Source organism: Lissotriton helveticus, chromosome 10 (assembly GCF_964261635.1).
Source record: "Lissotriton helveticus chromosome 10, aLisHel1.1, whole genome shotgun sequence".
NCBI lineage: Eukaryota > Metazoa > Chordata > Amphibia > Caudata > Salamandridae > Lissotriton > Lissotriton helveticus.
The window spans coordinates 683178889-683192777 of NC_136071.1; the positions used below are offsets into that span (position 1 = coordinate 683178889).

Genomic DNA, 13889 nt, shown 5'->3' on the forward strand with positions numbered 1-13889 from the left:
CTGGGCTAACAATTTTACAAAGGTCCAGCGCCTACGCCACATTGAAATCAAAAATCGTGAAACAGCAAACACAATGGGCTTGCAAGTATCAGACTTTAGGACTCTGAACGCCTCAGCACAGTGTACAAATCCTAGGTTCCTACAGATTTTTAGAAGCCATCGCTTCCTTGCTGGTTTATAGGCAGGGCAAAAGAAAAAGACATGAAGCTCCGACTCTTCCTCCCAATTACAAGCTGGGCACTCTCGCTTGGCAAGATTTGACCATTTACATGTAAAGACACGGAGCGGCAGAGTGCCTAGTCGAAACTGGACATAAAGTTTCCTTGCAAGAAATAGTTGGATGTCATCCAAGAAGGGTTCTATTCTATAGTCATCTTTCAAGAGCAAGAATTGGAGCGGACATTGTTAGAATCTTGAGATGTACCATATCATCTATTAAACATGAGAAGTTATCTTGTATTGAGTGCCTGCATTACACTGTAAAATACAGTAAAGTCAGGCTAATGTATATTTTTCATAAAGCAATGTATCTGTAAAACAACATAAATCCACATCAAACACAAGAATAAAAACAAAGCAATTAAAGCAGAATACACATATTTAAATCTATCATGTTTTACTTGTAAAGGAAGTCTATGCTCTGGTAACAGCCTTGCATAAAACAAACTGCAAGTGTAACATAACCAACGACTGTGCATACCTGAATAAATAGTATTGCCAATATTTAGACAGCAAGAAGAAATAGCAGCAACAAACCTACCCCACTAGGACAAATTATTTTTCTGCACCTTCCAAGCCTGTCAATTGAAGTTGGCAGAAGAAGAAATACAGCTAGCAGTGGTTTACTAATTTAAAAACTGTTATTAAACGAGTATCATGCTTATTATTGAGTCGTCCAAAGAGCTGTCACCATCTACGTCAGCTCACAGACAGCATAATTGATCAAAGGTAAGATTGTATATTGGATTCCCCCAAACTTTCCAAAGATAAATAAGTTTCCATTAGAGAAAAGAATCTCCCATTTCATTTGGTTTACAATCTAAAAACATGTATTGATGTTGTAGTAAAAGCCCACTGATATAGTGGGAAGGAAATCTCAGAGACCATGCTCACTTTTGATGCCACATAAGTGAAATCAGTATCATTTTAACAATAAAAGAGGAGGGACAAAAATGTGTGTCTCAGGCCAAGGCAACTTCCTCTTGAGTTCAATTAACTTTAAGGAAGAGCTGACCGAATATGGTTGTACCTTATTTGCCATCTTGACTCCTCAGTACACCCAGTACAACATGTCCAGGTGCGACCAATGAACTTCCATGAGTTTTTTTATAATGTCAATAATGTATAGGGAGGTGGGAGGGCACAGGAGTAAAAGAAATTCACAATTTGTTGGTAACCACAGAAGAAATGTGCAAGAATCAAAGTGAGATCTTCCCCTCAATAATAACAGCCTTTCCTCCCCTAATGTGGAACGTCTTGTACAGCTTGTTCCTCTGCCGCAAATAAAATGTACTCAGTTTCCAGTGTTCTTGAGAGAACTAAACGTTGAGAATTGGAAAGGGCTAGAACCTGGGAAGTTTTCTGGCCTAGTGTGAACGTCTGCATTGTTATTACCGCTCTTTTTGTTTTAAGCTGTTTTTATTAAACAAAAAGTTTTATTACCCCTCTTGGTCTGCGTCGAGGTGTCTGTGAGCAATGTTAAGAAGTACCTAATAACTCTGGGTTTGGTCCCTCAAAAGGAGAATTGGCAGACAGCTTGGTGACGTCAACATACAACATCACTTCCTATTTCACCAATACAGCAAGTGATTTTGTTAACAGAGTCAGAGGAAACTGTGCATATGAAAAACGTCACATGTATGCATCACAGACTGCATTTTAAAACCTGGAAACATTGTTTATAGAAACAGACGAATCAGAGGCATCAGTGCATGACTTCATCTTTGCAAGACCTTTCCAGGAGCGACTGCTGCCATGATTTTGTGAAGGAATACATTTCTTAGCTCCATATATATAGCCTGGTTGAACATATTCACCACTGACTGGACCATAACTAGCTTAAAAGATCTACAGTCAGAGAAATCGACATGTTGGGAACCGATTGGACAAACCCATCCATGTGGCACCGTCGACGAGGAAGCCAGTTTCTGCCAATGGAGACATTTTCTCTTTCTGGATATTTAGGTTTACACTAACTTGTTATTGCTGACGCCTGCTGCTAGCTGATTAAACACTGCAAAACTCCCATGTCACCAGCTCCTGCTAGATGTTTTTTTTCTTTGATCCAGACTTTCTTGTAAGACCCAAGGGAGCTTTCCTCACCAGACCCAATGTTCAGCTTGAGATGGATTTATTCTTCTCACACCACACTTGCCCCTTGATCCCAGTCTCAAAGAAAGAGGGTATTAAGTATTGTCTTTAATTCAAACTTTTAATACTTTTTGATTGTGTTATTATTCCAGCTTTGAATAAAGCGTGTTTTAGTGACTTTTGCTAAGACAAATGTGCCAATTCAATCCATGTTCTGCAGGCGAGCGAGGAGTCTAGGGGGAGGAGGGGTCTCACAGATTGTTTCTGCTACAGTGCACACAATTCGGAGCAAATAACCCCCCCCCTTCCTTGCACAAATGGCATTTGTGTCAATTTGGTCAGTAGTGGATGTCACACAAAAGCAATTACCATATTTGTACTATTCAGTTGCTTTGTTTAACCTAAAAACGATTGAACAGGAAACACAGCTAAATGCCGCAGGTTAAGGCTGTGCTGGTCTCGATTCTGAAAATATCTGTGTTACTAAGCACTCTGACAATGTCCACCACAGAAACGAAACTTCACTGCAGGAAACTTCACAGCGTATAGAGATCAAAAGTGGATTAAAAGCTCATACATTTCAGACGGCAACTGACAATTATAAATGATTAATCAACCACAAAAGCATTTCAGCTTAGTTTCTGTTTGTATTGGGTAACTTTTTAAAAATGTAGACACTTCTAAATAATCCAAAACCATTACTTGCAGAGGCCAACAGATGCAGATGTCAAATGCATATTGCAGCTTATTTAGTAATGTACGGCGGCGGAGTCTCCGCACAAAACTCAGCACATAAAAAGGTATGATCGTCCAGTGGCGGCTCCTCCACAATGGCAGGGGAGCGTCGCCCCACTAAGAAGGAAAAGTTAAACGATAATATAACAATTTTATTATCATTTTATTTTTCACCGGCAATCCTCTTGTGACACTAGCCAGGGACTAGGAGGAGAATTGGAGGGCACCTGTAAGTGCACATGTCAGCAGTGGTGTAGCTAGGGCTGAGGCCGCCCCTAGCAGCCGAATCTAAGAGCGAGGGGATGTGCTGGCGTATCCGGCAGCTGCTGCCCTTCGACGGTCGCAGGTAAGAGTGGCGGCGCAGACTGTCACCCCCAAATTTGTGCAAGCCTGGAGCTGGCCAGTCCCCTCCGCCCCATCCCCACCCCTCCTTGCTATGCCACTGCATGTCAGTTTGGCAAGCCTTCTTAGGCGGGCCAAACAGACATATGCACTTAGAATGTCTCCACCCAGCTGTATGGTACAGCTGAGTGGAGAAATGGCACAGGCTCCCAGTCCTTTCTTGAGTGCCTAACCAGGCAACTCAGACCAATCCAGGCACTGCTGTCACAGCATGAGAGCAGCATCTGGATTGGGTGGGGAGTCAGGGAGCCTATGCTGGCCCAGGGACTTTCAGAAGGAAGGGGCACTGAGGCGGCTGGTAGACGGAGCGGCAGTGGGAGAAGAAGGTAAGTGCAATTTTTTATTATTTGTCCCTGCGCTGCCGAATCACTTTATTTTGGCAAAAGCCGCTGCTGGGATTGCCCTTTCTTTTTATGTGCGCAGGCTCCGGAGTCGTAAAAATACCACTAGTAAAACACCTTTGAGAATAGCAAACAATCATAAACTTACACAAAAGTGTAAATTTACCTTTTTAAATCAGGCCCTTTATCATCAATTATTTAATAGCCTGCATCTCACCATTCACCAGAGCGGTATATTTTTTAAAAGTTAAAACCTCTGAAGCGTATACATCCTCACTGTACTGAATAGTCTATGAAGTCACACTGAGAGTACAAAGCAGCAACAACAACCAAAAGCAATTTGTTTTTAATTGAATTATTAATTATGAGTAATCTGTGCTATTTAATTGTCCTATGCAGGAAGTGATTGATGTGAACACGGTAACTGTTAACAAGGATACTGCAAACCTTATTTTCTGTTGTGTGTGTGCATTGTTTCCTAATAGGTCATATCTCATATTTGTACCGTTTACTCAGAGGAATTTTCAGAAGAAGCCAATGATTTTTTCCTGGCATTTCTATAACTCGTTTGTAGACAAAAAATACAAAATAAGTGCAAATGAGGTTTAATAAAAATGCATGTAATGTATGAGGACAGTGTAGAACAGGGGGTCTCCAACCTTTTCTGTAATAAGAGCTACTTATGTTCAATGAAAATAATCCAGAGCTACCAATGCTAGTGAAGTAAAAGTGGCCATCTCATTCAAGGTTGTCAGCAGTGATTACAACAGTGCACTAGGCAGGGTTCGAGCAGTAAAGTATAAAAGGCTTTGACAAATTGAATCAAAATATTACACAGGTAATACATAAAAGCCATAGCTGCAATCCCCCAGGAACCAATTAAAAATATGAGTAAGAAATCGCTCCAACTCAAATAATAACTTTAAATATATATTTAAAGTTCAACCATTTTTCTCCAAACATCAGTTTACGAGTTCTGAAAAGACAGGTGTTTTAATCTTGAATACATTCTTTTTAATTTTGGTATACATGTAATAATTCAACTTAGCAAAGGCTTCTATATTTTAGGCTGGACTGCAGACAGGAGAGCTAATCATAGGTAGCTGGAGAGCTACTGGTAGCTCACGAGCTACTCGTTGGAGACAACATGCTGTCGGCTTATGTTGCCTTACCTTTTCTTGATCTTGTGAAGAATTTGATGCCGCTAGGTGAGGTAGATGGGTTGGAGCTGGGGGACGATGACTCTTTGGATGAGGACCTGAAGATCCCACTGAAGCTCATTCTTCTGGGGGTGCGTGGGGGAGACTCTTGGTACGGGAAGGGAAACACTGTTTTTGGTGAGCCCGGGCTTTGCCTCGATCTCACCGGGGCTGACACGGGGCTGGAAGGGCGATTCTGAAGTCCTTTTGAAAAAAAGCCTCTGGAAGGGCTTCCAGCTTGGCATGGCTCATCTGTCTGGAGAGAGACGAAACAAATTAAAATGCATTTTCATTTTTTCTAGGCTTCCCACACAAAAAACATGTTTCCCTTAGACAATACAAGGATATGTCAATTAGTAACCATTAGGAGTTGCATTTCTTAGCCGTACATTGATGTTGCAACCCCTGCTATTTTTAACCAACAGAAATGACAGGCGCATGTGGCTATTGAATTGAGGAAGATAAATTAGATGGCAGCGTTCAGGGCTTCTGGGCCAATGGAACTTTTTTTTTTAAACCCTCTCAACAAAGGTATTTGCATTTTACCATTTAGATAGTACTCTTTTGGCTTGTAATGCCTGATGTGGCCTGCCGGTTCTTCCATTTGGGATGTGATTGGGTAGTGGATCAGGGAGGAAGTCTTGACTAGAGGTGGTGGGAGGTCACTGACACAATCAGCTATGGGTCAATCCGATAGGCCGCAGGATCTTTATGAGGGTGTCCATTTGCACCCATTTCGTATATGAATAGGGTCAGAATTCGAGCTGTCGAACAATGTCAACATATACAGTGGCGTAACACAGGCTCCTGCATACCCCCGCGGGGCAAGAGGGCCCGAGCTGCAGGGGGCCCCCTCTGCACAGTAGTCAGGCCTGAGAACTCAGGATTCAATCCAGAGCAGGGGCCCCCCATGTACCATGCAGGGGGGCCCCCTCAACTTTCGTTACGCCAGTGAACATATAGACACATTTACATAATACTGATAATATTTAGGTCTTCTTATGTTAAAAATGAGGTACGAAGAGGAGGAGTAATGAGATACCTGAAAGGGTGGGGTTGAAAGAATGATGAGGAGGGCAGCATAACATGCAGGTGGCTAATAGTACCGGACTTTCTGCACTTTCTACATAATCCATATCTTCTGCAATATTTGCAGAAGTCGAAAAAATATAGATTTTTAGTTCAAACTGCTCAAAAGTTACTAAAACATTGCACAATGAATGTATAGAAGTTCCAGACATTTTGGAAAAGTTAAGAGGTTAAATTTCTTCTGCTGATCTCTGTAGTCAGGCATTAAATCTGGTGTTAATACCTCCCCAACTGATGAACTTAAGGAAGAGTAACTGTCGTCTGCAGCACAGAACGAAAACCTTCCTTAGTTACATTGAATTGTCAAAGCAGCAGTTATTTCAAGAGAGCATGCAAAGCCAGGAAGAAGGCCAAAATATATCATCCCTTTTTATGGCCTGGAGTCTTGAATCTTAAAGTGCCTGCTGGTGAGACACCTATAGAATTAATGTGTAATGTAGAGATCTGTTTACAGTGTTTACAGGGTTGTTTCCTAATGGAAAGACATTACATGGAAATGGAAAGAGAAAACATAAAGGGCTCCATTAGGTGTCCTGCAATTGAGAGATGGTAATACTGCACCCTCTATCATGGGTTGTCGTCTAGAATATTGTCGAGGGAATATCGAGTGATGACAATATTGTAACCAAAATATCAAAAATTAAAACATCGAGGAGGTACTAGAACATAGAAGCTATATAATTATTATTTTTATCTCGACATGTACATAACTTGACGATATGTATATATCGTCAAGGTATGTAGATGTGGAGTAAGGTATAGATCTATCCATACTTACCTGTCGATATTCTGACCATTCCATATTCCTTCCATGATCCACACCTGTATCACAGATACTGCAGATACGGTTAATTCTGGGTGGCGGTGGTAAAGGGGGATTTGCAGTTATCACCTACAGACCCGTACAGAAAGGGGAATTACATGTGGAAATCGGTGCAATAGCACTGATTTCCTCATGTGCTCCAGTCGTTTTCTTGGGCCAAATTCTTTCAGGTTTTATTTATTTATTTATTTAAATTTGTAATGCGCAACAGCTACCCGCAATGGGTTTCCCGGCGCCAGGGACAGACTCAAGAAGGAAAAAGGATAGGCATACTGAAGCTAGCTGATAGCAACATCTCATTGATTGAAAAGCAGAGTTTTGAGTCCTTTGCGGAAACGAAACAAATTTGTTTCAGATTTTAAAACCGTGGGTAAGGCATTCCAAAATTTTGGGCCAAGGTGGGAAAAGGACCGACCACCCATCTTTACAAGTTTAAATCTTGGAATAGTGAAGTCACCATTCGTTGAAGATCTCAAAGTACGGCTTGGCCTATACGGTTGTACTAGGCTCTGTAGATATTTTGGGGCCGAGCCTTGTCTAATATTAAAAAGATGACACATGGCTTTAAACTTGACACGGTTTGGGATCCTGAGCCAATGCAAGTCACGCAGTGCATGTGAGGCCGATGTTCCCCTCGGAACATTGCGGAGAAGTCGAGCAGCCGCGTTTTGTACAACTTGCAATTTGTTAATAGTTGAAGAATCAGCTCAGAGATAAAGAACATTTCCATAGTCCAGGCGAGATACCACCAACGCCTGGACTACAGTTCATTGAGTAGAAGGGGGCAGCATCCACAACATTTTTTGGAGCCATCTCAGAGTGGCAAAACAGATGGAGGCCACCTTAGTGGCCTGCTGCCTTATTGAGAGCTTGTCATCAATGAGAAAGCAGAGGTTACGAACTACGGCGACAGGCTGGGGAGTAGGCCCCATGTCACTGGGCCAATGCTGGGGACCCCAAAGATCTTTATTCTTTCCCAGTATCACCACCTCGGTCTTGTCCCCATTGAGTTTAAGGAGATTGCTCTGCATCCACTCAGCCACACGAGACAGGCCAAGCTTCAAGGCAGAAGTCTTATTGCAGGCACTATTAGAGAGAAAGAAAACAATTTGAGTATCATCGGCGTAGGAAAATAGCGTCAGCCCAGCGTCCTCCACAATAGTGGCCAGGGGTCTAACATAGATGTTGAATAAAAGAAGACTAAGTATGGACCCCTGGGGGACGCCGTTCGCCGATGAACAAACTGCAGATGCAGCTTTCGCAGAAAAGACCTGGAAGGTACGCCCGCTTAGAAAGGAGGCGATCCAGGCCAGCGCCGGACCATCCACACCCAGGGAGCGGAGAGTTGCCAAAAGAATAGAATGGGACACGGTATCGAACGCCTGAGGATATGTCCCAGAAAAACTGCGCAGAAATAATGTAAAACCGATTTTCACATGTGCTCCAGTCGTTTTCTTGGGCCAAATTATTTCAGGTTTTACCTGAGGTTTTACCTGAGGATATGTCCCAGAAAAACTGCGCAGAAATAATCTAAAACCGATTTCCACATGTGCTCCAGTCGTTTTCTTGGGCAAAATTATTTCAGGTTTTACCTGGAGGATATGTCCCAGAAAAACTGTGCAGTAATAATGTAAAACCGATTTCCACATGTGCTCCAGTCGTTTTCTTGGGCCAAATTCTTTCAGGTTTTACCTGGAGGATATGTCCCAGAAAAAACTGTGCAGTAATAATTTAAGAGTCAACATCCTAAATTGGACAGAATCTCTTGTTTCCACCCAAATCAGTATTAAGCAGCCACACATAATGTGGGGCAAAGTAAATACCAAGTCTGAGCATGGAAACTCGATTTATAACTAAACTGGGATGTTATGAATAAAAAAGACACGCCTTTTATCATAAGAAGTGTGTATAGGGAGTTTAATATCCTCTTGTATGCAGCATTGTATAGGTTTTAACGCCAACTATTTTCCCTGAAAGGTCGAAAAGACGGTGCTAATAAAAGGGCCTGATTGCAGTCTTGGGCTGTGAGTCATTTACAAATCAGCTACAGTGTAAGATCACAATTTGCAAGATTTGCAAGAACATTAAAAAACTCCTGCCTCTTTAAGTATGAGGTTGGGTTTGTTTTGCGACTCGTTGTGATTGGTTGTAAATGCAGGGACAGACCTCTGCTTGAGACAGCAGACCCCCGCCCCTGCATTCACAAAAACAGAATGCTGACGATTTTTTATAAAGTAGCGTCTGTCCCTTTGTGGTGGTACAGGGGCTGCTTTCCTCATAAAGGCATAGGGCCTGCTTAAAAAACTAAATGGTGTGGCAGTGGGGAGAGCAACCAGTTACTCTGGATGATTATCTGCTCCACCCAATGTCAAAATAAAAGCCCAAATTTACAAGGTGTAAACTGTTCCCTAGAGATATCTGACCAGTGGCTTGCAATCACAATTATAGTTGCAAACCATTGCTATAGTTCATAGCGAGCCTAAAGCCTGCGGGCGCCCCTTTTTTTGCACCTTTTACTTTAGTAAATTACAGTTTGCTTTTTAGCAGCCACACATCTTGTGATTTTGCAAGCTGCATGCTTTGCAATCAGAAAAAAGCTTGCTAATATTAGCCCAAATTCATTCATTATTGGTGATTACTCTTTTAAATAGGATTTGATGTGTATAGTTTTATTTCTTAACCCCTTTGCTGCGGTGGCAATTCCGCCGCAGCGCTAGGGGGGTGGGGGGGCCACGCGGCGCTCCCATGCTCGTGACGGAACCGCTCCGTCACGAGCCTCGGGCGCGCTGTGCTGATGACGGAGCGGTTCCGTCACGGCTCCGCCCGCTCAACAGAACGTTCAGCACAGGTGCGGAATCAGCACCGCGCAAGCGCGCCGAGCGGGCCGTGACGGAACCGCTCCATCATCAGCACAGCGCGTCCGAGGCTCGTGACGGAGCGGTTCCGTCACGAGCATGGGAGGGGTTAAACAACCAATGCATTTATTTCAACATTGGAATCACTTTTGCATCAAAGTATATTAAAATGTCAAAATCTTAAAGGAAGGTGAAGTGATGGGTGGAGATATGGAAGGTCTCACGCGCACAGAACTCCCTAGCACTGGCGTAATATGTCAATTTTTTACCACAAGAAACATTGAAGCAAACATTGAAGCTGCCTGGAGAGCAATGTGACTGGTGTGGAGGAGGAGAGCTTGAATCAGATTATGGGTTCATCTCTGTGCTGCGCGCACACATGCAAAATAGTGAGGAGTACTTGACTTTCCCAATTCCAGTTCACTGGTTTGTTTGGGGCCAACCATGACATAGACCGACAACAAAAGACCCTGTCCAACGGACGTCAACATGTGTCAGTTACTGAAGAAATAGTGCAGTCTATGTGTACGGATACCTATTCCGAACCCCTGCAATTTATGAGGGGACAATTCACTGCACTACGCCCAAATGTACGTTAAAAAAAGGCCCATCTTCCTTGACAGATACACAGAACAACAAATACAAGTTGTCTGACCCATCTAGGTCAATAACAGGGATCCACACCAACAATGTTGGACCAAATTCTATTTAGAATAAATGTGCGAGAAACAAGTGACACCTCACGGAAACACCACCAACGGGGTAACTGGTATGTAATTTCCAGACAAGCCCCTGTCTCATCATCGGTAGTCACCTGATTCTCAAAGAAAGTAGAAGGAAAGTGTCCAAATCAAACAACCAAAAACGTGTAACAAACAGTGGAAAGCAGAAGCATCTGCTAGTGACAAACACACAACATAAATAAGTGCATAAAACACAGCATCCAATTCCCTTACCCAACTTTATTCATAGGGAAATGAGTGTATGCTGTACATATAAAAAGGCTGTTAGCTATTCATGCATACCATTACCTATTGCCAATGCCGACATGTTTCACTGCCACATCAATTTTGGCAGTTTCATCAGGGCTGCACTATATGCTGCCACTCCACTCTTGGACACTTGTTCTATGTTAACTGCCAAGGAAACAGGTTTTGGCCAACCATGACATGCCAGTGTCACGAGAAGGAGAGGACTGGAGTTCAGAGACCGAGAGTTGGTTATGCTGGGTGCCTTTGACTGGAGTTCAGAGATCAAGAGTAGGTTATGCTGGGTGCCTTTGACTGGAGTTCAGAGATCGAGAGTTGGTTATGCTGGGTGCCTTTGACTGGAGTTCAGAGATCGAGAGTTGGTTATGCTGGGTGCCTTTGACTGGAGTTCAGAGATCGAGAGTTGGTTATGCTGGGTGCCTTTGACTGGAGTTCAGAGATCAAGAGTTGGTTATGCTGGGTGCCTTTGATTGGAGTTCAGAGATCGAGAGTTGGTTATGCTGGGTGCCTTTGACTGGAGTTCAGAGACCGAGAGTTGGTTATGCTGGGTGCCTTTGATTGGAGTTCAGAGATCGAGAGTAGGTTATGCTGGGTGCCTTTGACTGGAGTTCAGAGATCGAGAGTTGGTTATGCTGGGTGCCTTTGACTGGAGTTCAGAGACCGAGAGTTGGTTATGCTGGGTGCCTTTGATTGGAGTTCAGAGACCGAGAGTTGGTTATGCTGGGTGCCTTTGACTGGAGTTCAGAGATCAAGAGTAGGTTATGCTGGGTGCCTTTGACTGGAGTTCAGAGATCGAGAGTTGGTTATGCTGGGTGTTTTTGACTGGAGTTCAGAGACCGAGAGTTGGTTATGCTGGGTGCCTTTGATTGGAGTTCAGAGACCGGGAGTTGGTTATGCTGGCTGCCTTTGACTGGAGTTCAGAGACCGAGAGTTGGTTATGCTGGGTGCCTTTGACTGGAGTTCAGAGATCGAGAGTTGGTTATGCTGGGTGCCTTTGACTGGAGTTCAGAGACCGAGAGTTGGTTATGCTGGGTGCCTTTGACTGGAGTTCAGAGACCGAGAGTTGGTTATGCTGGGTGCCTTTGACTGGAGTTCAGAGACCGAGAGTTGGTTATGCTGGGTGCCTTTGACTGGAGTTCAAAGACCGAGAGTTGTTTATGCTGGGTGCCTTTGACTGGAGTTCAGAGACCGAGAGTTGGCTATGCTGGGTGCCTTTGACTGGAATTCAGAGACCAAGAGTTGGTTATGCTGGCTGCCTTTGACTGGAGTTCAGAGATCAAGAGCTGGTTATGCTGGGTGCCTTTGTCTCCTTGCTGTGGGCTATTGCAGAACCTGCCAGGCCTGACACCATGAATATCATTGTCTTAGCTCAACATGCACTGAGCGAGGTCAAGAAATGCAAAGACGTGACACGGAAGACCATAGACGTTAAGTCACATACAGTGACTACCACATCCATAGTTCTAGGCTGATCTGAAGGAAGGCGTGCTGTAACTTGCATGGGTGACAATGATGCACATTTTTGTCAAATCCTTGTATTGTTTTAACCACAGCCAAAAAGCATACAGTTTCAGGCATCAATGTGTACATTCAAGTAGACATATATATGTGGCACATTGGCATTAGCGGTGTTTCTCACCCTCCCCTTCTTCGTCTTCTGGTTACCATTGACAGACCTTTGTGGGTGACTGAGAGTTAAAGGAGTTAGCATTCAATTAAAAAATTTACAATTTGTGTTTGCCATGTGACCACACAATGAGGACTAGGAATCAGTAATTGAAGTCAAGGGGGTTTATTACAAATTAGTAATGAGTTCAAATCAATGCAAATTAAGCATCATTCAAATACAGAATTCAAAAAGGAAGTGTTAGTCAACAAGTAAATTCAGTTGGATAGGATCAGATATGCGACAATTAATTTCAGCTAAATAAGTATAAATGGTAAAAATCATAAAGTCATCTAAACAGGGGTCTAAGTTGGACTGGGGATAGTTCTGAATAGGAAATCTCAGTGAAATTTAAGAAACATGAAGCAGCGTGGTGATCTAGTGTTTAGCATATAGCTTCACATGCTCAAGAATAGGGCAAGCAAAGAGATCTGCACCTCTCAAAGTCCAAAAGGGATCGGGTCTAACCTTAAAACACATAGAAACATTCTCATGATTAGATCCTCACACCACCCTTCCAGGAACCTATAGAATTGCACTTCACATTCACAGTGGCATCATCTCCAGATTCTCTCAACTCTTGAAACCTAGACATTCACACTACCTTGGGTAGTACACCGTTATTAATACGCCATGAATAGAAACCTCCAACTTATTTGTTCTTCACGTCTCTGCCAAGATTTTCTTTTCCGGCCTCACTATCTCTAATACATAGTACTCCTTTCTCTAGCTAATGAAGCCATGAAACTGCATCTGCACAGGAAAGAACATGCAGGCAACCAAACACATTTATCAAATTCAGGCCTAGTTAAATTAACCTTGTTAAACACTAAAATGTGCACTTTGAATACATGATTATAGGTGCACATACAACTTCAAAATAAATGCAGCACTATAAATGCAACTTAGGTAAATGATGCAATGCACCTTCAAATAAATGTAACATAACTTGAGATATATGTGTAAATATGTATAAGAAATACATTTCATTCATGGTTAGGATAAACATTTAAAGAACAGGGTGGCTGTGTTTCTCACAGGTAGTTTATTAGTTAGGCATCATATGGAGGGTATCATCCTGGATACTGGGCCATACTGTCATGGATTCTCTCAGGGTAGGTTTGGCCGTGTGGTGATCCTATTTTCACTTACTGAGACTATGGGAGAAGTGGGTACACATGTAACATCATTTCAAATGTGTTTATGGGGCATTCTGGAGGATGATTCTGTAATATTTGTATACTGGCTGTGTTGCGGGGCAAGTGGGGCAGAAGGAACTGACGCAGAGGCGGTAGTTGTATGTTTAAGCGATGGCTTTATTTTTATGGGGAAACAACCTTTACAACGCAACTTTTACAACGCACTACCATTACAACGAAACTTTTACAACGCAACATCCATTACAACGCATGCCATTACAACGCACGACACTACAACGCATACAACTACAACGCATGTCATTACAACGCAGTCATTACAA

The 13889-nt window shown here is 42.9% G+C and overlaps 1 protein-coding gene across 4 annotated transcripts in view; it reads right to left on the reverse strand.

Annotated features, from left to right (window-relative positions):
- Positions 1-13889, reverse strand: part of PRKAG2 (protein kinase AMP-activated non-catalytic subunit gamma 2) — a 1661435-nt gene that overhangs the window by 1000388 nt on the left and 647158 nt on the right. For all 4 annotated transcript variants that reach the window (XM_078663217.1, XM_078663218.1, XM_078663219.1 and 1 more), the window contains exon 3: positions 4961-5243. In XM_078663217.1, coding sequence (XP_078519343.1) covers positions 4961-5243 — 283 coding nt within the window. The remainder of the gene's footprint in view (positions 1-4960; positions 5244-13889) is intronic.